This window comes from Heterodontus francisci, chromosome 3 (assembly GCF_036365525.1).
Source record: "Heterodontus francisci isolate sHetFra1 chromosome 3, sHetFra1.hap1, whole genome shotgun sequence".
In the NCBI taxonomy this organism is placed as follows: domain Eukaryota; kingdom Metazoa; phylum Chordata; class Chondrichthyes; order Heterodontiformes; family Heterodontidae; genus Heterodontus; species Heterodontus francisci.
In genome coordinates, this window is record NC_090373.1 from 204,348,881 (window position 1) to 204,374,132 (window position 25,252).

At 47.1% G+C, this 25,252-nt stretch overlaps 1 protein-coding gene across 1 annotated transcript in view; it reads right to left on the minus strand.

Moving 5' to 3' along the window:
* The window catches only part of LOC137367180 (dynein axonemal heavy chain 8-like), a 2,531,605-nt gene that overhangs the window by 1,862,263 nt on the left and 644,090 nt on the right, over window positions 1–25,252 (minus strand). The window contains exons 74-77 of the mRNA XM_068028616.1: window positions 23,228–23,725; window positions 22,097–22,336; window positions 7,990–8,159; window positions 1,566–1,650 (exon numbers count right to left, since the gene is read on the minus strand). Coding sequence (XP_067884717.1) covers window positions 1,566–1,650; window positions 7,990–8,159; window positions 22,097–22,336; window positions 23,228–23,725 — 993 coding nt within the window. The remainder of the gene's footprint in view (window positions 1–1,565; window positions 1,651–7,989; window positions 8,160–22,096; window positions 22,337–23,227; window positions 23,726–25,252) is intronic.

Genomic DNA, 25,252 nt, shown 5'->3' on the forward strand with positions numbered 1-25,252 from the left:
AACAAGAGAGGGCACGAAGGGAAGCCTGAGACCCTCCCTCTTCATCTGGCTGTAACAGTTGCATTTAAATCAGGCTCTCAACTGTACTGTGATCTGACCAAACTCTATGCCATCCAGGTGACTGCCAGTGCAGCCCTGAAGAAACTGTAAGCTTTGTCACACAGAGAGCAGTCAGGCAGTAAATGAAGAGCCAGCACCGATGCAGGCTCTCTCTCTATCTCTCCCCAGAAAATATTAAGAGAAGAGAGAAGATTCGGCTGCGATTGGGAACCACCCCTCCCCCCTGCAAGCCTACAGACCGCGACAGCCAGCAACCAGGGGACGAGAATCAACCATCACCCTTCTGCCTTTAGGAGCCCTGAGAACAGCAAGTCAACTACCATGCACGTGGCCCAATGAGGACTTCAATTTCAGCTGACTCACATACTGTATTTAAATTCCATTTATTTCAGACTTTAATCCAACCACCAACTCTGTTTCCCTCTGTAATCTATTTGTGTGTATGTGACTCTCTTGTGAATGTGTGCGTGAATGTGCAGCATATTTTTAGTATTTTAAATCGGGTTAGATTTAGATTTAGAGATACAGCACTGAAACAGGCCCTTCGGCCCACCGAGTCTGTGCCGACCATTAACCACCCATTTATACTAATCCTACACTAATCCCCTATTCCTACCACATCCTCACCTGTCTCTATACATCCTCACCTGTCCCGATATTCCCCGACCACCTACCTGTACTAGGGGCAATTTATAATGGCCAATTTACCTATCAACCTGCAAGTCTTTTGGCTGTGGGAGGAAACCGGAGCACCCGGAAGAAACCCATGCAGACACAGGGAGACTCTTGAAAACTCCACACAGGCGGTACCCAGAATTGAACCTGGGTCGCTGGAACTGTGAGGCTACGGTGCTAACTACTGCGCCACTGTGCCGCCCTAGAGACTCAGAGGGAGGCAGGACAAGGGTTAGGGTGTGAAGTGTGATAAACTTACGTCTTTCTTGTTTAACCTTAAGAAAACCTGTCTGATTGGATCTTTTGCAACCATGTTAGGGGAACAGGAGCAAATGCTCACTGAGGTGGTAAACTCAATCACTGTGTTAAAAAAAGGATAAACCCTGTTGCGGTCAAACAAGAGAGGGCACGAAAGGGGAGCCTGAGACCACCTCTTCAGCAGGCCGTAACAGTTGTGTTATATATGTATATATTGTTATACTATCTGTAAAGTGTTAGGAACTAATTAGCTACGAACTAGTTGTTATGTGTAAGTGTTCCAGTAGGGGGCCACATTCATGGCTGCACTGGGGAGTCATGTTACGTGTAACACAGAACCAGGTGAACCAGGTTCCACAGCACAAAGCACGGTGCTGAATTAAACAAGACTGACTCCAGCCTTTTCCAGGTTTAAAGTGTGATTCTTTCCAACATCTGGGAACCCGAACAACATAAAGACAAAACGAGCTGCATTTAAATCAGGTTCCCAATGGACTGTGGTCTGACCAAACTCCATCCCCATAGCCTCGCACCATCTCAGGCCCTGCCCAAATGTGTCCCAACTAACTTACCAAAATTTGCACCAAGGAATGAGAAAAGATAGCCATATTCTTCCACTGGCCCTTAAGCATCTCTCTTCATCGATCCAGCACTCACCTGAAGCAAATTTTAAAGGCATAATATCCTATTTCTGAGTGCTACAGATGCCATATTGCCTACAAGATGGCATCACCAGCGTGCATGCACTCTTCAGAGGCAGTAGTGTGGCAAAGCCTCAGTGCCACCTATGGAAAGCTGCCATGGGGACTGTTGGATATTTTCAGGAAGGGGAATAGGCGGTTTGGTGGGTGTGGTGGCCATTTTCTGACAGTGGTGCTGCCTTCACGGCAAGGGTGGGCACAGAGGGGTTGCAAGCCTCACGGTAAGTCTCGGGTGATGGGATCTCTGCAAAGATAAGCGCTGAGGGGCATTAGGCCATGTTAAGAGGGGAAGGTTCCAAAGGCAAAGTACTCTCTCCAGGAACAGAGCATATGAGGGGGCGCAACCAGCTGGCAGAGGTCTCATACACGCAGACTTTGTGGACCCCGCGTAGCAGAGACTCAGACGGAGGCAGGACAAGGTGTCAGCTGGGCAAGCTAGCCGCTCAAGAAGGGTCTATCCTTGGCAGAGAACAGACCAGATTCGCCTCAGCTGCAAATGCTCAACCGGCTGTTTTATTTATACGTTCATGGGATATGGGTGTGGCTAGCTAGGCCAGCATTTATTGCCCATCCCTAATTGCCCTTGGGAAGGTGGTGGTGAGCTGCCTTCTTGAACCGCAGCAGTCCTTGGGAGTTAGGTATACCAACAGTACTGTTAGGAAGGGAGTTCCAGGATGTTGACCCGGCGACAGTGAAAAAATGGCGATATAATTCCAAGTCAGGATGATTTGTGGCTTGGAGGGGAACTTGCAGGTGGTGGTTTTCCATGCATCTGCTGACCTTGTCCTTCTAAGTGGTAGAGGTCATGGGGTTTGAAGATGCTGTTGAAGAAGCCTTGGTGAGTTGCTGCAATGCATCTTGTAAATGGTACACACTGCTGCCACTGTGCATCGGTGGTAAAGGGAGTGAATGCTTAAGTTGGTGGATGCGCTGCCATTCAAGCGGCCTGCTTTGTCCTGCCTGGTGTTGAACTTCTTGAGTGTTGTTGGAGTTGCACGCAGCCAGGCAAGTGGAGAGTATTCCATCACACTCCTGACTTGTGCCTTGGAGAGGCATTGGAGACAGGAAGTGAGCTACTCGCTGCAGAATTCCCAACCTCTGTCCTGTTCTTGTACCCACAACATTTATGTGGCTGGCCCAATTCAGGTTCTGGTCAATGGTAACCTCCAGGATTTTGACAGTGGGGGAATTCAGCGATGGTAATGCCATTGAACATCAAGAGGAGATAGTTAGATCCCCTATGGCTTCAGGCAGTCATTGCCTAGCACTTGTGTGGCGTGACTATTACTTGCTACTTAGCCGCCCAAGCCTGGATAGAATCATAGAATCACAGAAGCTTTAAGGCACAGAAAGAGACCACTTGGCCCATCATGGTCTGTGCCAGCCGAAAAGCCATCTACCCATTCTAATCCCACCTTCCAGCATTCGGTCCATAGCCCTGCAGATTACAGCATTTGAGGTGCATATCTAGACTACTTTTGAATGAGTTGAGGTTTTCTGCCTCAACTACCCTTTCAGGCAGTGTGCTCCAGACCCCTACCACCTTCTAGGTGAAAACATTTTTCCTCTTCACCCCTCTAATTTTTCTACCAATCACTTTATATCAGTGCCCCCTAGTCACTGACCTCTCTGTTAAGGTAAATAGGTTCTTTACCTCTACTCTATCCAGGACACTCAAATTTTGTACATTTCAATCATATCTCCCCTCAGCCTTCTCTGTTCCAAGGAAAACAACTCCAGCCTATCCAATCTTTCCTCATAGTTACATTTTGCCAATCCTGGCAACATCCTCGTAAATCTCGTCTGTGTACCCTCTCTGGTGCAATTACATCCTGTTCTGTAATGAGGTGACCAGAACTGCGCACAATACTCAAGTTGTGGCTGAACCAATGAATTATACAGTTCCAGTATAACCTCCCTGCTCTTACATTCTATCCTTCGGCTTTTAAAGAAAAGAATTCCGTAGCCTTCTTCACCTTATCGGCCTGTCCTGCTACCTTCAGGAATCTGTGGACGTTCACTCCAATGTCCCTCACTTCCTCTACTTGTCTCAGTATCTTGCCATTAATTATGTATTCCTTTGCCTTGTTTGACTTCCCAAAATGGATCACCTCACACTTCTCCAAATTGAATTCCATTTGCCACTTTTCTGCCCATGACCAGACCATCAATATCTTCCTGCAGCCGACAGCTATCCTCCTCGCTATCTACCACACAGCCAATATTTGTGTTGTCTGCAAACTTCTTGATCATGCCCCCTACATTTACGTCCAAATCGTTAATATATACCGCAAAAAGCAGGGGAACAGTACTGAACCCTGCGGAACGCCACTGGAAACAGCCCTCAAGTCCCCAAAACACCCGTCAACAATTACCCTTTATTTCCTGCCACTGAGCCAATTTTGTGTCCACCTTGCTGAACTTCCCTGGATTCCATGGGATTTTATTTTTTTAACCAGTCTGCCTTGTGGGACCTTGTCAAAAGCCCTGCAAAAATCCATGTAGACCACATCAACTGCATTACCCTCATCTATCTTTCTTGTCACTTCTGGAAAAAATTTGATCAAATTGGTCAGACAAGGTCTTCCCTTAACAAATCCATGCTGACTATCCTTGATTAATCTATGCCTTTCTAAGTGACATTTTATCTTGTATCTCAGAATAATTGGCCCACAACTTTTTTTTATTTGTTTATGGGATGTGGTCATCATGGGCTAGGCCAGCATTTGTTGCCCATCTCTAATTGCCCTTGAACAGAGTGGCTTGGTAGGCTATTTTACAGGACATTTTAAGAGTCAACCACATTGCTGTGTGGCTGGAGTCATATGTAGGCCAGATCAGATAAGGACAGCAGATTTCCTTCCTTAAAAGACACTAGTGAACCAGAGGCGTTTTTACAACTGACAATGGTTTCATAATCATCATTAGACTAGTTTTTAATTCCAGATTTATTAATTGAACGCCAATTTCACCATCTGCTGTGGTGGGTTCGAACCTAGGTCCCCACAGCATTAGCTTGGGATCAGGATTACTAGTCCAGTGACATTAACATGATGCCACCACCACCCTACTGAGGTGAGACTGACTGGCCTGTAATTATTTGGTCTATCCCTCGTTCCCTTTTTAAACAGAGGCACAACGTTAGCAGTTCTCCAATCCTCCAGCACCACACCTGTATCCAGTGAGGACTGGAAAATGATGGTCAGACCTTCCGCTATTTCGTCTCTTGCTTCTTTTAACAGCTTGGGGTACACTTCATCCGGCCCTGGTCATTTATCAACTTTCAAGGATGCTAATCCCATTAATACTTCCTCTCGCCCTATGTTCATCACATCCAATACTTCACACGCCTCTTCCTTAACTACAATATCTGCATCGTACCCCTCTTTTGTGAAGACAGACACAACCTATTCATTAAGAACCATACCAACACCTTCCACCCCAACACATTTTGGTCTTTTACGGGCCCTACTCTCTCCTTAGTTATCCTCTTACTCTTAATGTATTGATAAAACACCTTGTGTTCACCTTGATTTTGCTTGCCAATATTCATTCATGACCTCTCTTTGCTTTCCAAATTTCCTTTTTGATTTCACCTCTCGGCTGTCTGCAGTATTGAGTTCTCGGTGTCGGACATAAGCTTTTCTTTTCTGCCTTATCTTACCCTGTAAGCTGCTTGACATCCATGGGGTTCTAGATTTGGCAGTCTCACCCTTTTTTTTGTGAGAACATTTTTACTCTGAACCCCTTGAATCTCCCCTTTGAATGCCTCCCACTGCTCTGACACTGATTTACCTTCACAAAGAACAAAGAACAGTACAGCACAGGAACAGGCCATTCGGCCCTGCAAGCCTGCGCCGATCTTGATGCCTGCCTAAACTAACACCTTCTGCACTTCCGGGGCCCATATCCCTCTATCCCCTTCCTATTCATGTATTTGTCAAGATGTCTCTTAAACATTGCTATCGTATCTGCTTCCACCACCTCCACTGACAGCAAGTTCCAGGCACTCACCACCCTCTGTGTAAACAACGTGCCTCGCACATCCCCTCTAAACTTTGCCCCTCACTCCTTAAACCTATGTCCCCTAGTAACTGACTCTTCCACCCTGGGAAAAAGCTTCTGACTATCCACTCTGTCCATGCCATTCATAACTTTGTAAACCTCTATCATGTCACCCCTTCACCTCCATCGTTCCAGTGAAAACAATCCGATTTTATCCAACCTCTCCTCATAGCTAATGCCCTCCAGACCAGGCAACATCCTGGTAAACCTCTTCTGTACCCTCTCCAAAGCCTCCATGTCCTTCTGGTAGTGTGGCGACCAGAATTGCATGCAATATTCTCTAGGTGTGGCCTAACTAAGGTTCTGTACATCTGCAACATGACTTGCCAATTTTTATACTCTATGCCCCGACTGATGAAGGCAAGCATGCCGTATGCCTTCTTGACTACCTTATCTACCTGCGTTGCCATTTTCAGTGACCTGTGGACCTGTACGCCCAGATCTCTCTGCCTGTCAATACTCCTAAGGGTTCTGCCATTTACTGTATACCTCCCACCTGCATTAGACCTTCCAAAATGCATTACCTCACATTTGTCCGGATTAAACTTCATCTGCCATCTCTCCGCCCAAGTCTCCAACCGATCTATATCCTGCTGTATCCTCTGACAATCGTCATCATTATCCGCAACTCCACCAACCTTTGTGTTGTCCGCAAACTTACTAATCAGACCAGCTACATTTTGCTCCAAATCATTTATATATACTACAAAGAGCAAAGATCCCAGCACTGATCCCTGTGGAACACCACTAGTCACACCCCTCCATTCAGAAGAAACACCCATCCACTGAAACCCTCTGTCTTCGATTACCGAGCCAGTTCTGTATCCATCTTGCCAGCTCACCTCTGATCCCATGTGACTTCACCTTTTGTACCAGTCTGCCACGCGGGACCTTGTCAGAGCCTTTATTAAAGTCCATATAGATAACATGTAGCTGTTTCCAGTGCACTTTTGCTAAATCACTCCTCAGTTTCGTAAAATTGTCCTCGCCCTAAAATGCTCTCCCACTGCCACTCCTTCCACCTGCCCATCTTCATTTCCTAAAACTGTGCTCTCTTTTGTTGGACTTGCCATACACTGGGCAAAAGGTTCTCCTGAATGCACCTCAAGAATTCTGCTCCCTCAGTTCCTTTCACACTAAAACTATCCCAGTTAATATTGTGCTAGTTAAAATCTCCTATCACTGCCCTCTTGTTCTTGCACTTCTCAGAGATTTGCCGACATATCTGCTCTTCTATCTCCTTCTGACTGTTTGGGGGTCCATAGTACACTCCCATCAGTGTGATTGCCCCTTTTCTGTTCCTTAGCTCAATCCATATGGCCTCATTTGATGATCCGTCCAACGTATCATCCCTCCTCACAGCTGTAATAGTTTCTTTGACCAAAATTACCACTCCCCCTTCCTTTCTTATCCCCCTCCCTATCGCCTGAAAACCCTGTAACCAGGAACGTTGAGCTGCCATTCCTATCTCTCCTTGAGTCATGTTTCTGTTATAGATATGATACTGCCATGTGTCTATCTGTGCCCACAGCTCATCTGCTTTATTTGCTATACTCCTTGCATTGAAGTAGATACCCTTGAGAACTGCCAAACTCTTTTTTTATTTTCTAAGCTTTGTTTCCTCTGTCTTTCAGACACATCCATTAATTTTCTGCCTTCCATTTTCAATTTTGCTTTTGTCCCAACTGAGTCTACCCTCAGGTCCCCATCCCCCTGCCAAATCAGTTTAAAACCTCCCCAACAGCACTAGCAAAATGTCCGGCATGGAACTCTGTCGTGGCTCAGTTCAGGTGCAACCCATCCGGCCTGTGCAGGTGCTATATCCCCCAGAGCTGGCCTCAATGTCCCAAGAATCTAAAGCCCTCCCTCCGGCACCATCTTTCCAGCCGCACATTCATTTGTCTTATCCTTCTATTCCTGTACTCACTTGCACATGGCACTGGGAGTAGTCCGGAGATTACTACTTGCTAATTTCTTACCGAGCTCCTTAAATTCTGACTGCAGGAGCACATCCCTCTTTCTATCTATGTTGTTGATTCCGATGTGGACCACGACTGCTGGCTGTTCACCCTAAAGGCCTGCTCGGGTCTGCAAATGAGACCCAACCTAAGCCCGAGAGAACCCAATCATACCCCAAGGCCGATCCCACCCGGTCCTTCCATTTTTTTCCCGCACCGACCTAACCCGACCATCAGTCAAGAAACCTTTCGTTTTTCACTTTGTTCCTCACCTGCACAAGCTTCAATTAACTGCAGCAAAACCACCTTTAAAGTCGTGACGTGTTCCTCGTACTCCATGTCGGAAGCCGGGAACATTTCCAGTGCCCGGGACCGGCATGTGTGCAGGAAGTGTCTCCAGCTGCAGCTCCTAAAAACCCAGGTTTCGGAGCTGGAATGGCAGCTGGGGACACCGCGGAGCATCCACGAGGTGGAGAGTATCGTGGATAGCACGTATTGAGTGGTGGTCACACCGCAGGCTCAGACACCACAGGCAGGAAGGGAATGGGTGACAACCAAGAAGAGCAAGAGGACAAGGCAGGCAGTTCAGGAATCTCCTGTGGCTATTGCCCTGCAAAACAGATAAACTGCTTTGGATACTGGAGGGGGAATTGCCTCTCGGGGAAAGCAGCAACAGCCCAATTCGTTGCACCATGGTTGGCTCTGCTGCACAGGGGAGGAGTAAAAAGTATGGGAATGCAATAGTTTTAGGGGATTCAACTGTAAGGGGAATAGATAGGCATTTCTGTGGCAGCAAAAGAGACTCCAGGATGGTATGTTGCCTCCTTGGTGCAAGGGTCAAGGATGTCTCAGAGTGGTCCAGGACATTCTGAAGGAGGAGAGTGAACAGCCAGTGGTCGTGGCACAACTAGGTTTAAAAAAGGATGAGGTCCCAAAAGCAGAATGTAGGGAGCTAGGAAGTAAGTTGGAAAGTAGGATTACTACCAGTGCCACGTGCTGGTCAGAGTAGAAATAGCAGGATATATCGGATGAATACGTGGCTGAAGAGATGGTGTGAGGGGGACGGTTTTAGATTTTTGGGACATTGGGACCGGTTCTGCGGGAGGTGGGACTATTACAAAGTGGACGGTCTACACCTGGGCCGGACTGGAACCAATGTCCTTGGGGGTGCTTTTGCTAACGCTGTTGGGGAGGGTTTAAACTAATGTGGCAGGGGGATGGGAACCAAATGAGGAGGTCAGTGGACAGTAAGGAGGTAGTAACGAAAGCCTGTAAGGAACTAGATAATGAAGTCAGCGTGACTAAGGGGAAGAGTAGGCAGGGAGCAGATGATTAACGCAAAGGGAGTGGTGGTCTGAGGTGCATTTGTTTTAATGCAAGAAGTGTAGTAGGTAAGGCAGATGAACTTAGGGCTTGGATTAGTACCTGGAGGTATGATGTTATTACTGAGACTTGGTTGAGGGAAGGGCATGATTGGCAACTAAATATCCCAGGATATCGATGCTTCAGGCGGGATAGAGAGGGAGGTAAAAGGGGTGGAGGAGTTGCATTACTGGTCAAAGAGGACATCACAGCTGTGCTGAAGGAGGGCACTATGGAGGACTCAAGCAGTGAGGCAATATGGGCAGAACTCAGAAATAGGAAGGGTGTGGTAACAATGTTGGGGCTGTACTACAGGCCTCCCAACAGCGAGCGTGAGATAGAGGTACAAATATGTAAACAGATTATGGAAAGATGTAGGAGCAACAGGGTGGTGGTGATAGGAGATTTTAATTTTCCCAACATTGACTGGGATTCACTTAGTGTTAGAGGTCTAGATGGAGCAGAATTTGTCAGGAGCATCCAGGAGGGTTTTCTAGAGCAGTATGTAAATAGTCCAACTCGGGAAGGGGCCATACTGGACCTGGTGTTGGGGAATGAGCCCGGCCAGGTGGTTGAAGTTTCAGTAGGGGACTACTTTGGGAATTGTGATCACAATTCCGTAAGCTTTAAAATACTCATGGACAAAGACGAGAGTGGTCCTAAAGGAAGAGTGCTAAATTGGGAGAAGGCCAACCATACCAAAATTCGGCAGGAGCTGGGGAATGTAAATTGGGAGCAGCTGTTTGAAGGTAAATCCACATGTGATATGTGGGAGGCTTTTAAAGAGAGGTTGATTAGCGTGCAGGAGAGACATGTTCCTGTGAAAATGAGGGATAGAAATGGCAAGATTAGGGAACCATGGATGACAGGGGAAATTGTGAGACTAGCTAAGAGGAAAAAGGAAGCATACATAAGGTCTCGGTGGCAGAAGAAAGACGAAGCTTTGAAAGAATATCGGGAATGTAGGACCAATCTGAAACGAGGAATTAAGAGGGCTAAAAGGGGTCATGAAATATCTTTCGCAAACAGGGTGAAGGAAAATCCCAAAGCCTTTTATTCATATATAAGGAGCAAGAGGGTAACTAGAGAAAGGATTGGCCCACTCAAGGACAAAGGAGGAAAGTTATGCGTGGAGTCAGAGAAAATGGGCGAGATTCTAAACGAGTACTTTGCATCGGTATTCACCGAGGAGAGGGACATGACGGATGTTGAGGTTAGGGACAGATGTTTGATTACTCTAGGTCAAGTCGGCATAAGGAGGAAGGAAGTGTTGGGTATTCTAAAAGGCATTAAGGTGGACAAGTCCCCAGGTCCGGATGGGATCTATCCCAGGTTACTGAGGGAAGCGAGAGAGGAAATAGCTGGGGACTTAACAGATATCTTTGCAGCATCCTTAAACACGGGTGAGGTCTCGGAGGACTGGAGAATTGCTAATGTTGTCCCCTTGTTTAAGAAGGGTAGCAGGGATAATCCAGGTAATTATAGACCGGTGAGCCTGACGTCAGTGGTAGGGAAGCTGCTGGAGAAGTTACTGAGGGATAGGATCTATTCCCATTTGGATGAAAAAGGGGTTATCAGTGATCGGCAACATGGTTTTGTGCAGGGAAGGTCATGTCTTACCAACTTAACAGAATTCTTTGAGGAAGTGACAAAGTTGATTGATGAGAGTAGGGCTGTAGATGTCATATACATGGACTTCAGTAAGGCGTTTGATAAGGTTCCCCATGGTAGGCTGATGGAGAAAGTGAAGGCGCATGGGGTCCAAGGTGTACTTGCCAGATGGATAAAGAACTGGCTGGGCAACAGGAGACAGAGAGTAGCAGTGGAAGGGAGTTTCTCAAAATGGAGACGTATGACCAGTGGTGTTCCACAGGGATCCGTGCTGGGACCACTGTTGTTTGTGATATACATAAATGATTTGGAGGAAAGTATAGGTGGTCTGATTAGCAAGTTTGCAGACGACACTAAGATTGGTGGAGTAGCAGATAGTGAAGGGGACTGTCAGAGAATACAGCAGAATATAGATAGACTGGGGAGTTGGGCAGAGAAATGGCAGATGGAGTTCAATCAGGGCAAATGCGAGGTGATGCATTTTGGAAGATCCAATTCAAGAGTGAACTATACAGTAAATGGAAAAGTCCTGGGGAAAATTGATGTACAGAGAGATTTGGGTGTTCAGGTCCATTGTTCCCTGAAGGTGGCAACGCAGGTCAATAGAGTGGTCAAGAAGGCATACTGCATGCTTTCCTTCATCGGACGGGGTATTGAGTACAAGAGTTGGCAGGTCATGTTACAGTTGTATAGGACGTTGGTTCGGCCACATTTGGAATACTGCGTGCAGTTCTGGTCGCCACATTACCAAAAGGATGTGGATGCTTTGGAGAGGGTGCAGAGGAGGTTCACCAGGATGTTGCCTGGTATGGAGGGTGCTAGCTATGAAGAGAGGTTGAGTAGATTAGGATTATTTTCATTAGAAAGACGGAGGTTGAGGGGGGACCTGATTGAGGTGTACAAAATCATGAGAGGTATAGACAGGCTGGATAGCAAGAAGCTTTTTCCCAGAGTGGGGGATTCAATTACTAGGGGTCATGAGTTCAAAGTGAAAGGGGAAAAGTTTAGGGGGGATACGCGTGGAAAGTTCTTTACGCAGAGGGTGGTGGGTGCCTGGAACGCGTTGCCAGCGGAGGTGGTAGACGCGGGCACGATAGCGTCTTTTAAGATGTATCCAGACAGATACATGAATGGGCAGGAAGTAAAGAGATACAGACCCTTAGAAAATAGGCGTCATGTTTAGATAGAGGATCTGGATCGGCGCAGGCTTGGAGGGCCGAAGGGCCTGTTCCTGTGCTGTAATTTTCTTTGTTCTTTGTTCTTTGTTTTCTTTGACCGGGACTGATGTCCTCGGGGGAGTATTTGCCAGAGTGGTTGGGGAGGGTTTAAACTAAAATGGCAGGGGGATGGGAACCTTTGCAAGGAGTCAGAGGAGGGGGGGATCAAAGACAAGAACAAAAGACAGTAAGGGGAATAAGAAAAGTGATAGGCAGAGAAATCAAGGATCAGAATCACATGGGGCCACAGTGGAAAATAGTGGGAAGGGGACAAGTAATGTTAAAAGACAAGCCTTAGGGCTTTGTGCCTTAATGTGCAGTGCATTCGCAATAAAGTGGATGAAGTAATCGCTCAAATAGATGTAATCGGGAATGATATAGTCAGGATTACGGAGACATGGCTGCAAGGTGACCAGGGATGGGAAATGAACATCCAGGGGCATTCAGTATTTAGGAAGGACAGACAAAAAGCAAAAGGTGGTGGAGTTGCATTGCTGGTTAAAGAGGAAATTAACGCAATTGTGAGGAAAGATATTAGCTCTGACGATGTGGAATCTGGATGGGTAGAGCTGAGAAACACTAAAGGGCAAAAAAAGTTAGTGAGAGTTGTATATAGACCCCCAAACTGTAGTGGTGATGTTGGGAATGGCATTAAACAGGAAATTAGAGATGCATGTGATAAAGGAACATCTGTAATTATGGGTGACTTTAATCTGCATATAGATTGGGCAAATCAAATTAGTCACAATACCGTAGAGGAGGAATTCTTGGAGGAGAAAGACTTGGTGGATGATGAGCCTAGGGAAGGGAGTGCAGATAGTCTCAGTCATCTCATTATCAAAAAGGAGGAAGTGTTGGGTGTCTTGCAAAGCATTAAGGTATATAAGTCCCCAGGGCCTGATGGGATCTACCCCAGAATACTAGAACATAGAACAGTACAGCACAGTACAGGCCCTGCGGCCCACTATGTTGTCCCGAACCTTTAACCTACTCTAAGATCAAACTACCTGCATACCCTTCATTCTACTATCATCCATGTACCTATCCAAGAGTCGCTTAAATGTCCCTAATGTATCTGCTTCTACTAACACCGCTGGCAGTGCATTCCACGCACCCACCACTCTCTGTGTAAAGAACCTACCTCTGACATCTCCCCTGAACCTTCCTCCAATCACCTTAAAAATATTCCCCCCGGTGATCGCCCTTTCCGCCCTGGGAAAAAGTCTCTGGCTATCCATTCTATCTATGCCTCGCATCATCTTGTACCCCTCTATCAAGTCACCTCTCATCCTTCTTCGCTCCAATGAGAAAATCCCTAGCTCCCTCAATCTTTCTTCATAAGACATGCCCTCCAGTTCAGGCAGCATCCTGGTAAATCTCCTGTGCACCCTCTCTAAAGCTTCCACATCCTTCCTATAATGAGGCGACCAGAACCGAACACAATATTCCAAGTGTGGTCTAACCAGGGATTTATAGAGCTGCAGCATAACCTCGTGGCTCTTAAACTCAATACCCCTGTTAATGAAAGCCAACACCCCATACGCCTTCTTAACAACCCTATCAACTTGGGTGGCAACTTTGAGTGATCTATGGACATGGACCCCAAGATCCCTCTGTTCCTCCACACTGCCAAGAATCCTGTCTTTAAGCCTGTATTCCGCATTCAAATTCCACCTTCCAAAATGAATCACTTCACACTTTTCCAGGTTGAACTCCATCTGCCACTTCTCAGCCCAGCTCTGCATCCTGTCAATGTCCCGTTGCAACCTACAACAGCCCTCCACACTATCCACAACTCCAGCAACCTTTGTGTCATCGGCAAACTTACTAACCCAGCCTTCCACTTCCTCATCCAAGTCATTTATAAAAATCACAAAGAGCAGAGGTCCCAGAACAAATGCCTGCGGAACAGCGCTGGTCACCGAGCTCCAGGCTGAATACTTTCCATCTACTACCACCCTCTGTCTTCTATGGACCAGCCAATTCTGTATCCAGACAGCCAAATTTCCCTATATCCCATGCCTCCTTACTTTCTGAATGAGCCGACCAAGGGGAATCTTATCAAACGCCTTGCAAAAATCCAAAGACACCACATCCACTGCTCTTCCTTCATCAATGTGTTTTGTCACATCCTCAAAGAATTCAGTAAGGCTTGTGAGGCATGACCTGCCCCTCACAAAGCCATGCTGACTATCTCTAATCAAAGTATGTTTTTCCAAATAATCAAAAATCCTGTCTCTCAGAATCCTCTCCAATAATTTGCCCACCACTCACGTAAGACTGACTGGTCTGTCATTCCCAGGGTTATCCCTATTCCCTTTCTTGAAAAAGGGAATAACATTTGCCACCCTCAAATCATCTGGTACTACTCCAGTGGACAGGGAGGACGCAAAGATCATCGCCAAAGGCGCGGCAATCTCTTCCCTCGCTTCCTGTAATAACCTTGGGTATATCCCGTCTGGCCCCGGGGACTTATCTATCCTCATGTCTTTCAAAATTTCCAGCACATCCTCCTTCTTAACATCAACCTGTTCGAGCATATCAGCCTGTTTCACGCTGTCCTCATGAACGACAAGGTCCCTCTCACCAGCGAATACTGAAGCAAAGTATTCATGTAGGACCTCCCTGACCTCCTCCGACTCCAGGCACAAGTTCCCTCCACTATCCCTGATCGGCCCTACACTAACTCTGGCCTTCCTCTTGTTCCTCACATAAGTGTAGAACACCTTGGGATTTTCCTTAATCCTACCCGCCATTACTTTTTCAAGTCGCCTTCTAGCTCTCCGAAGTCCATTCTTCAGTTCCTTCCTGGCTACCTTGTAACCCTCTCGAGCCCTATCTGATCCTTGCTTCCTCAACCTTAAGTAAGCTTCCTTATTCCTCTTGACTAGCTGTTCCACATCTCTTGACATCCAAGGTTCCTTCACCCTACCATCCCTTCCTTGCCTCATCGGGACAAACCTATCCAGCAGTCGCAGCAAGTGCTCCCGAAACAACCTCCACATTTCTGTCGTGCATTTCCCTGAGAACATCTGTTCCGAATTTAAGCTCCCCAGTTCATGCCTAATAGCATTGTAATTCCCCCTCCCCCAATTAAATATTTTCCCATCCCGTCTGCTCCTATCCCTCTCCATGACTATAGTAAAGGTCAGGGAGTTGTGATCACTATCACCGAAATGCTCTCCCACCGAGAGATCTGCCACCTGGCCTGGTTCGTTGCCAAGCTCCAAATCCAACATCGCCTCCCCTCTGGTCAGCCTATCTACATATTGAGTCAAGAAACCTTCCTGGACACACCTGACAAAATCTGCTCCGTCCAAACTATTTGCACTAAGGAGGTTCCAATCAATATTAGGGAAGTTGAAGTCACCCATGGCAACAACCCTGCTATTTCTGCACCTTTCCAAAATCTGCCTCCCAATCTGTTCCTCCATGTCTCTGTTGCTATTGGGGGGGTCTATAGAAAACTCCCAACAAAGTGACTGCTCCTTTCCTGTTTCTGACTTCCACCCATAGTGACTCAGTAGACAAACCCTCCTCAACGACCTCCCTTTCTGCAGCTGTGATACTATCCCTGATTAGCAATGCCACTCCCCCACCTCTTTTACCTCCCTCCCCATTCCTTTTGAAACATCTAAACCCCAGAACATCCAACATCCATTCCTGCCTCTGTGATATCCAAGTCTCCGTAATGGCCACAACATCGTAGCTCCAAGTATTGATCCATGTTCTAAGTTCATCACCCTTATTCCTGACACTTCTTGCGTTAAAATAGACTCACTTCAACCCATCATACTGGCTGCAACTTTGCCCTGTCAACTGTCTAACTTTCCTCACAGACTCTCTGCACTCTGTATCTGCCTGTTCAACAGCTACCCCATCCACTGATCCATAGCTCCGGTTCCCATCCCCCTGCCAAACTAGTTTAAACCCTCCCGAAGAGCTCTCGCAAACCTCCCGCCCAGGATATTGGTGCCCCTCCAGTTCAGATGCAACCCGTCCTTCTTGTACAGGTCCCACCTTCCCCAGAAGGTATCCCAATGATCCACATATCTGAAGCCCTCCCTCCTACACCAGCTCTGTAGCCATGTGTTCGGCTGCACTCGCTCTCTGTTTCTAGCCTCACTAGCATGTGGCACCGGTATCAATCCTGAGATTACTACTCTGCTCGTCCTGCCTTTTAGCTTCCAACCTAACTCCCTATATTCGCTTTTCAGGTCCTCAACCCTTTTCCTAGCTATGTCATTGGTACCGATGTGTACCACGACTTCTGGCTGCTCCCCCTCCCCCTTAAGAATCCTGTAGACTCGATCCGAGACGTCCCTGACCCTGGCACCCGGGAGGCAACATACCATCCGGGAGTCTTGTTCGCAACCACAGAATCTCCTGTCTGTTCCTCTGACCATTGAATCTCCGATCACTATCGCTCTCCTATTCTCCCCCCTTCCCTTCTGAGCCACAGAGCCAGGCTCAGTGCCAGAGACCTGGCCGCTGTGGCTTTCCCCTGGTAGGTCGTCCCCCACAACCGTATCCAAAACGGTATACTTATTATTGAGGGGAACGGCCACAGGGGATCCCTACACTGTGCGCGTATTTCCTTTCCCTCGCCTGACGGTTACCCAGCTACCTTTATCCTGTAACTTAGGTGTCACTACTTCCCTTTAACTGCTCTCTATCACCCCCTCAGCCTCCTGAATGATCCGAAGTTCATCCAGCTCCAGCTCCCTAATGCGGTCTGTGAGGAGCTGGAGTTGGGTGCACTTCTCACAGGTGAAGTCAGCAGGGACACAAGTGGTGACCCTTACCTCCTACATCCTGCAAGAGGAGCATGCAACTGCCCTAGCTTCCATCCCCTCCGCTCGAAATTGACAAAAGAGATCAAAAAAAATAAATAAAGGAAAACCTTACCTTGCCAAACCCTCCATACAAGAGTCCTTTTTATTTGGTTAGAGGAGGAGGATGGGTGGGAGGCAATACACGTGCAGTGTTTCGGGTTTAGCCACTGCCCGAATAGATAAGTTCACTTACCCAGCAGTCCCCGTGTCCGTGTCCGCCAAATCACGAGGTAAGTACTTTATCGCTCAACTTACCTTCGCGGCTGCTCCCTGGCTCGTGCTCTCAGCGCTCCCGCTGCTCAAATGGAAGAAAGAAATACCCACCAATCACTTACCAGCTCTCCTGTGACGTCACACTTCAATTTTTGTTGGTCAAGCAGCTCCACAGAACAGAACAGAGTGCTCTCGCTGCTGCTTCTGGTCTCTGGCTTTGGTTCCTTTTATCTCCCGGCTCCTCTCGCCTGTTCCCGTTCTCGCTGCCGCCGCTCTCGCTGCTGCTTCTGGTCTCTGGCTTCGGCTCCTTTTATCTCCTGGCCACTCTCGCCTGTTCCCGCTCTCGCTGCTGAGCGAGGCAAGGGAAGAAATTGCTGGGGCCTTGACAGAAATCTTTGCATCCTCATTGGCTACAGGTGAGGTCCCAGAGGACTGGAGAATAGCCAATGTTGTTCCTTTGTTTAAGAAGGGTAGCAAGGATAATCCAGGAAATTATAGGCCGGTGAGCCTTACGTCAGTGGTCGGGAAATTATTAGAGAGGATTCTTCGGGACAGGATTTACTCCCATTTGGAAACAAATGGACTTATTAGTGAGAGGCAGCATGGTTTTGTGAAGGGGAGATCGTGTCTCACTAATTTGATTGAGTTTTTTGAGGAAGTGACAAAGATGATTGATGAAGGAAGGGCGGTGGATGTTATCTATATGGACTTCAGTAAAGCCTTTGACAAGGTCCCGCATGGCAGACTGGTACAAAAGGTGAAGTCACATGGGATCAGAGGGGAGCTGGCAAGATGGATACAGAACTGGCTCGGTCATAGAAGACAGAGGGTAGCAGTGGAAGGGTGCTTTTCTGAATGGAGGGATGTGACTAGTGGTGTTCCGCAGGGATCAGTGCTGGGACCTTTGCTGTTTGTAGTATATATAAATGATTTGGATGAAAATGTAGCTGGTCTGATTAGTAAGTTTGCGGACGACACAAAGGTTGGTGGAGTTGCGGACAGTGATGAGGATTGTCAGAGGATACAGCAGGATATAGATCGGTTGGAGACTTGGGCGAAGAAATGGCAGATGGAGTTTAATTCGGACAAATGTGAGGTAATGCATTTTGGAAGGTCTAATGCAGGTGGGAAGTATACAGTAAATGGCAGAACCATTAGGAGTATTGACAGGCAGAGAGATCTGGGCGTCCAGGTCCACAGGTCACTGAAAGTGGCAACACAGGTGGATAAGGTAGTCAAGAAGGTATACAGCATGCTTGCCTTCATCGGTCGAGGCATAGAGTATAAAAATTTGCTGCAGCTGCACAGAAGTTTCGTTAGGCCACACTTAGAATATTGTGTGCAATTCTGGTCGCCACACTACCAGAAGGACATGGAGGCTTTGGAGAGGGTACAGAAGAGGTTTACCAGGATGTTGCCTGGTCTGGAGGGCATTAGCTATGAGGAGAGGTTGGATAAAATCGGATTGTTTTCACTGGAACGATGGAGGTGGAGGGGCGACATGATCGAGGTTTACAAAGTTATAAGCAGCATGGACAGAGTGGATAGTCAGAAACGTTTTCCCAGGGTGGAAGAGTCAGTTACTCGGGGACATAGGTTTAAGGTGAAAGGGGCAAGGTTTTGAGGGGATGTGCGAGGTAAGTTCTTTACACAGAGGGTGGTGAGTGTCTGGACCTTGTTGCCGGGGGAGGTGGTGGAAGCAGGTACCATAGAGACGTTTAAGAGGCATCTTGACAAATATATGAATAGGATGGGAATAGAGGGATACGGACCCCGGAAGTGCAGAAGGTTTTAGTTTCGGCAAGCATCAGGATCGGTGCAGGCTTGGAGGGCCGAATTGCCCGTTCCTGTGCTGTACTGTTCTTTGTTTGTTTGTATACAGGATGGTTTTCTGGACCAATATGTTGAGGAACCAACCAAAGAACAGGCCATCCTAGACTGGGTATTGTGTAAAGAGAGAGGAATAATTTACAATCTAGTGGTGCGAGACCCCTTCGCGATGAGCAACCATAATATGATAGAATTCTTCATCAAGATTGAAAGTGATGTAGTTGATTCTGAGACTAGGGTCCTGAATCTGAGTAAAGGAAACTACGAAGGTATGAGGCGCGGGTTGGCCATGAGGGATTGGGAAACGTCACTTCAAGGGATAATGATGGATCGGCAATGGCAAACATTTAAAGAGCGATTGGATGAACTGCAACAATTGTTTATCCCTGTCTGGCGCAAAAGTAAAACGGGAAATGTAGCCAAACCATGGCTAACAAGGGAAATTAGAGATAGCATTAAAGTTTCTTTAGGTATGTGAAGACAAAAAGATTGGTGAAGACAAATGTAGGTCCCTTACAGTCAGAAACAGGGGAATTTATTATGGGGAACAAAGAAATGTTTGACCAACTAAATGCATACTTTGGTTCTGTCTTCACAAAGGAGGACACAAATATCATACCAGAAATGTTGGGGAACACAGGGCTGAGTGAGAGAGAGGAACTGAAAGAAATCAGTATTAGTAGACAAATGGTGTTGGGGAAATTGATGGGATTGAAGGCCGATAAATCCCTCGGGCCTAATGGTATGCATCCCAGAGTACTTAAAGAAGTGGCCCTAGAAATAGTGGATGCATTGGTGGTCATCTTCCAAGATTCGATACACTCTGGAACGGTACCTGCAGATTGGAGGGTAGCTAATGTAACCCCACTATTTAAAAAGGGAGGTAGAGAGAAAGCAGGGAATTATAGACCAGTCAGCCTGATGTTGGTCGTGGGGAAAATTCTAGAGTCCATTATCAAAGATTTTATAGCAGAGCACTTGGAGAACAGTGGTAGAATCGGGCAGAGTCAGCATGGATTTACGAAAGGGAAATCATGCTTGACAAATCTACTAGAATTCTTCGAGGATGTAACTAGTAGAGTTGATGAGGGGCAGCCAGTGGATGTGGTTTAGTTGGACTTTCAGAAGGCTTTCGAAAAAGTACCACCTAAGAGATTGGCATGTAAAATTAAAGCACATGGGATTGCGGGTCGTGTACTGCGATGGGTAGAAAATTGGTTGGCAGACAGGAAACAAAGGACAGGGATAAATGGGTCTTTTTCCGAATGTCAGGCAGTGGCTAGTGGGGTACCGCAGGGATCGGTGCTAGGACCCCAGTTATTCACAATATATATTAAAGATTTAGATGAGGGAACTAAATGTAATATCTCCAAATTTGCAGATGACACAAAACTGGGTGGGAGGGTGAGTTGTGAGGACGATGCAGAGAGGCTTCAGGGTGATTTGGACAAGTTGAGTGAGTGGGCTAATGCATGGCAGATGCAGTATAATGTGGATAAATGTGAGGTTATCCACTTTGGTAGCAAAAACAGGAAGGCAGATAATTATCTGAACAGCTATAAACTGAAAGAGGGGAATATGCAGCGAGACTTGGGTGTTCTCGTACACCAGTCGCTGAAGGTAAGCATGCAGGTGCAACAGGCGGTAAAAAAGGCAAATGGTATGTTGGCCTTCATAGCGAGAGGATCTGAGTACAGGAGCAGGGATGTCTTGCTGCAATTATACAGGGCCTTGGTGAGGCCACACATGGAATATTGTGTTCAGTTTTGGTCTCCTTATCTGAGAAAGGATGTTCTTGCTATAGATGGAGTGCAGCGAAGGTCTACCAGACTGATTCCTGGGATGGCGGGACTAATGTATGAGGAGAGATTGAGGCGGTTAGGACTATATTCGCTGCAGTTCAGAAGAATGAGGGGGGATCTCATAGAAACCTATAAAATTCGAACAGGACTTGTTGACAGGGTCGATGCAGGAAGGATGTTCCCGATGGTGGGGGAGTCCAGAACCAGGGGTCATACATAGTCTAAGGATACAGGGTAAACCTTTCAGGACTGAGATGAGGAGAAATGTCTTCACCCAGAGAGTGGTGAGCCTGTGGAATTCGCTACCACAGAAAGCAGTTGAGGCCAAAACATTGTCTGTTTTCAAGAAGGAGTTAGATATAGCTCTTGGGTCTAAAGGGATCAAAGGGTATGGGGCGAAAGCAGGAATAGTTTACTGAGTTGGTTGATCAGCCATGATCATAATGAATGGTGGAGCAGGCTCAAAGGACCAAATGGCCTACTCCTGCTCCTACTTTCTATGTTTCTCTGTTTCTAAGTCCAAAAAGTAAATTAACTTTAAAGTCACTTACCTGAGGGCGGTGATTGAGTGTGACCGATCCGGCCCGACCTGACCCGAGCCTGAATTCCGGACCCGGAAGTGCAACCCGACTCGACCCGACCCCAACACGTGTCGTTGGGTCCCATCGGGTTCGGGTCAGGTTGCAACCCTTCAGGATGCTCTGCAGCCACTCAGTGACATCCTTGACCTTGACACCAGGGAGGCATCACACCATCCTGGATTTATGTCTGTGTCCACAGAAATGCCTGTGTATTCCCCTGACTATTGAATCATCTATCACTATGGCTCTTCCAGTCTTCCCTGTACCCCGCTGTGCAGTTGAGCCACCCATGGTGCCATGGACGTGGCTCTGGCTGCACTCCCCAGGTGAACCATCCTGTTCATCAGTATTCAGAACTGAATACCTGTTGTAGAATGAGATGCACTCAGGGGTCTCTTGCACTAGCTGCCTGTTTCTTTTTGACTGCCTGGCAGTCACCCATTCCCTGTCTTTCTGCATATTCTTAAGCTGCGGGGTGACCACATCTATAAACGTGCAATCCACGTAGCTCTCAACCTCACGAATGCACTGCAGTGTCGCCAGCTGCTGCTTAAGTTCAAAAATCTGGAGCTCAAGCTGCTGCAATTGATGACACTTTCTGTACAAATGGTTCTCCGGGATATGGGAAGCATCCTAGAACTCCCACATTGCACAGGAGGTACATTTGACGGGTGTGAACAACCTCAAATTATTTATTTACTGCACTAAAAAGTGGAAGTTAAATAAACAGAATAAAAACCTTATAAATAGAACTAACAACCAGGTAACCACCTACCGACTACTGGTATTTTAGCTTCTACTTAATAGATGGACTTAAATGTTAGAGAAAAAATAAAACTCAGCAGATAAAAGAAAACACAGTATGAAATACCCACCAAATACTCACCAACTGGTTCCCTGTGCCTCACCGCTCTCTCTCCACTCTTACGCTGTCGTAGCTCCGAAGTCACCTACCTGCTTCCCTGCAATGTCACACTTTGATTTTTCTTTCCAATCGTGCGCTCTGCTGTTGGAGATATGATGTGTTTGCTGCTGTGACTCTACTGGTGGTTCCTGTGCTCTTTTTAAACTTCTCTCTCCCGATGTGCTCTGCTGCGGTGACTGTCTGGGGGTTCCCACTTTCTTTTGCCCAGTTTTTGCTGCATCTGGACACAGGCTGCTTCGGTTTCTGAGGAGTTGTTAATGGTGCTGAACATTGTGCAATCATCAGCTAACATCCCCACTTCTGAACTTATAATGAAGAGAAGGTCATTGCTGAACCAGTTGGGCCTAGGACACTACCCTGAGGAACTCCTGCGCTGATATCATAGGACTGAGATGATTGATCTCCAACAACCACAACCATCTTAGAATATAAGAGCAGGGAGGTTTATGCTGGAACTGTATGACTCATTGGTTAGGCCACAACTTGAGTGTTGTGTGCAGTTCTGGTCACCTCATTACAGAAAGGATGTCATTGCACGAGAGAGGGTACAGAGGAAATTTACAGAGGATGTTGCCAGGACTGGCAAAATGCAACTATGAGGAAAGATTGGATAGGCTGGGGTTGTTCTCCTTGGAACAGAGAAGGCTGAGGGGAGATCTTGTTGAAATGTAAAAAATTTTGAGGGGCGTGGATAGAGTTGAAGTGAAGGGTCCATTCACGTTAGAAGAGAGGTCAGTGTCTAGGGGGCATAGAGGTAAAGTGATTGGTAGAAAATTTAGAGGGGAAATGAGGAAAACCGTTTTCACCCAAAGGGTGGTGGGGCTCTGGAACTCACTGCCTGAAAGGGTAGTTGAGGCAGAAGCCCTCAACTTATTCAAAAGGAGTCCGAATATGCTCCTCAAGTGCCGTAACCTGCAGGGCTAAGGACCAAATGCTGGAAGGTGGGATTAGAATGGGTGGATCGCTTATCAGCCAGCACAGACATGATGGGCCAAGTGGCCTCTTTCTGTGCATTAAACTTTCTATGAATGTTTCTTCATTTTGAATTCTGCAGCCGATCCCTCCTGCGCCTGTCTGTTCGATGGTGGAGGGGGAGCAAGCAGGGTGTGAGTGGCGAACAGTCAGCGTTTCTACAATTCGATGATCTTCCTTTGTGCTAGATATGACTCCAACCAGCGCAGAGCTTTTCCCTTTGCCCTAATGTCAAGTGCAGTCACTCTCACCTCATCTCTGGAGTTCAGTTCTTTTTTCCATGTATGGACCAAGGCTGTCATGAGTTCAGGAGCCGAGTAGCCCTGAAGGAACCCAAACTGAGCACTTGTGAGCAGGTGGTTGTTGTTTAAGGGACACTGAAAAGCACAATCGAGGACACCTTCTGTCACTTTGCTGACAATCGAAAGCAGGCTGCTGGGGTTGTAATTGGCCGGGTTGGATTTGTCCTGCATTTTGTGCACAGGACATACCTGGGCAATTTTCCACATTATCGGGTAGATGCTAGTGTTGTAGTTGTTCTGGAATAGCTTGGCTAGGGGCGCGACTAATTCTGCAGCACAAATTGGATGAAAACAGGCATCTGTGATGCTGGGGGCCTCAGCAGGTGGTTGAGATGGATCATCCACTCGGCACTTCTGGCTGAAGGTGGCAAATGCTTCAGCCTCTTCTTTTGAACTGAAGTCCCGCATGGTAGGCTGGTCCAGAAGGTTCAAACACATGGCATCCAGGGTGAGCTAGCAAATTAGATACAAAACTGGCTTGGTGATAGGAGGCAGAGGGTGGTAGTGGAGGGTTGTTTTTCAGACTGGAGGCCGGTGACCAGTGGTGTGCCGCAGGGATCAGTGCTGGGCCCTCTGTCGTTTGTCATATATATTAATGACTTGGATGTGAATTTAAGGGGCATGATTGGTAAGTTTGCAGATGACACCAAAATTGGTGGTATAGTGGACAGTGAAGAAGGTGGTCTTTGGTTACAACAGGATATGGATCAACTGGGAAAGTGGGCAAGGGATTGACAAATGGAATTTCATGCAGACAAGTGTGAAGTGATGCATTTTGGGAAGTTAAACCAGGGCAGAACATATACAGTGAGTGGCCAAGTCCTGGGGAGTGTTGTTGAGCAGAGAGACCTTGGGGTGCAAGAACATAGTTCCCTGAAAGTGGCAACACAGGTAGACAGGGTGGTGAAGAAGGGCGTATGGCATGCTTGCCTTCATCGGCCGAGGCATTGAGTACAAGAGTTGGGACATCATGTTACAGTTGTATATAACGTTGGTGAGGCCGCATTTGGAGTACTGTGTGCAATTCTGGTCGTCGCACTACAGGAAAGATGTGATTAAGCTAGAGAGGGTGCAGAAAAGATTCACAAGGATGTTGCCTGGTTTGGAGGGCCTGAGTTATAAAGAGAGATTGGATAGGCTGGGTCGGTTTTCCCTGGAGCGAAGGAGGCTGAGAGGGGACATGATAGAGGTATATAAAATTATGAGAGGCATAGATAGGGTAGATAGCCAGAGTCTGTTTCCCATGGTAGGGGTGACTAAAACTAGACGGCATAGATTTAAGGTGAGAGGGAGGAAGTTTAAAGGGGATCAAAGGGGGAAATTTTTCACACAAAGAATGGTGGGTATCTGGAATGAGCTGTCTGAGGAGGTGGTAGAGGCAGGAACAGTAGCGACATTTAAGAGGCATCTCGACAGGTACTTGAATGAGCAAGGCATAGAGGGATATGGAATTAATGCAGGCAGGTGGGATTAGTATAGATAGGCATTATGGTAGGCATGGACGCAGTGGACCTGTTACTATGCTGTACGACTCTATGACTCTCTGACTCTATGAAGTGCCAGGCACCTTCATCATTGAGGATGGGGATATTTAATGTCATTGAGTCATATACAGCACAGAAATAGGGCCTTCGGCCCATCGTGTCTATGCCAGCCATCAAGCACCTATCTATTCTAATCCCATTTTCCAGCACTTGGCCCGTAGCCTTGTATGCTATGGCATTTCAAGTGCTCATCTAAATACTTCTTAAATGTTGTGAGGGTTCCTGCCTCTACCACCTCTTCAGACAGTGTGTTCTAGATTCGAACCACCCTCTGGGTGAAAGATTTTTTCCTCAAATCCCCTCTAAACCTCCTGCCCCTTACCTTAAATCTATGCCCCCTT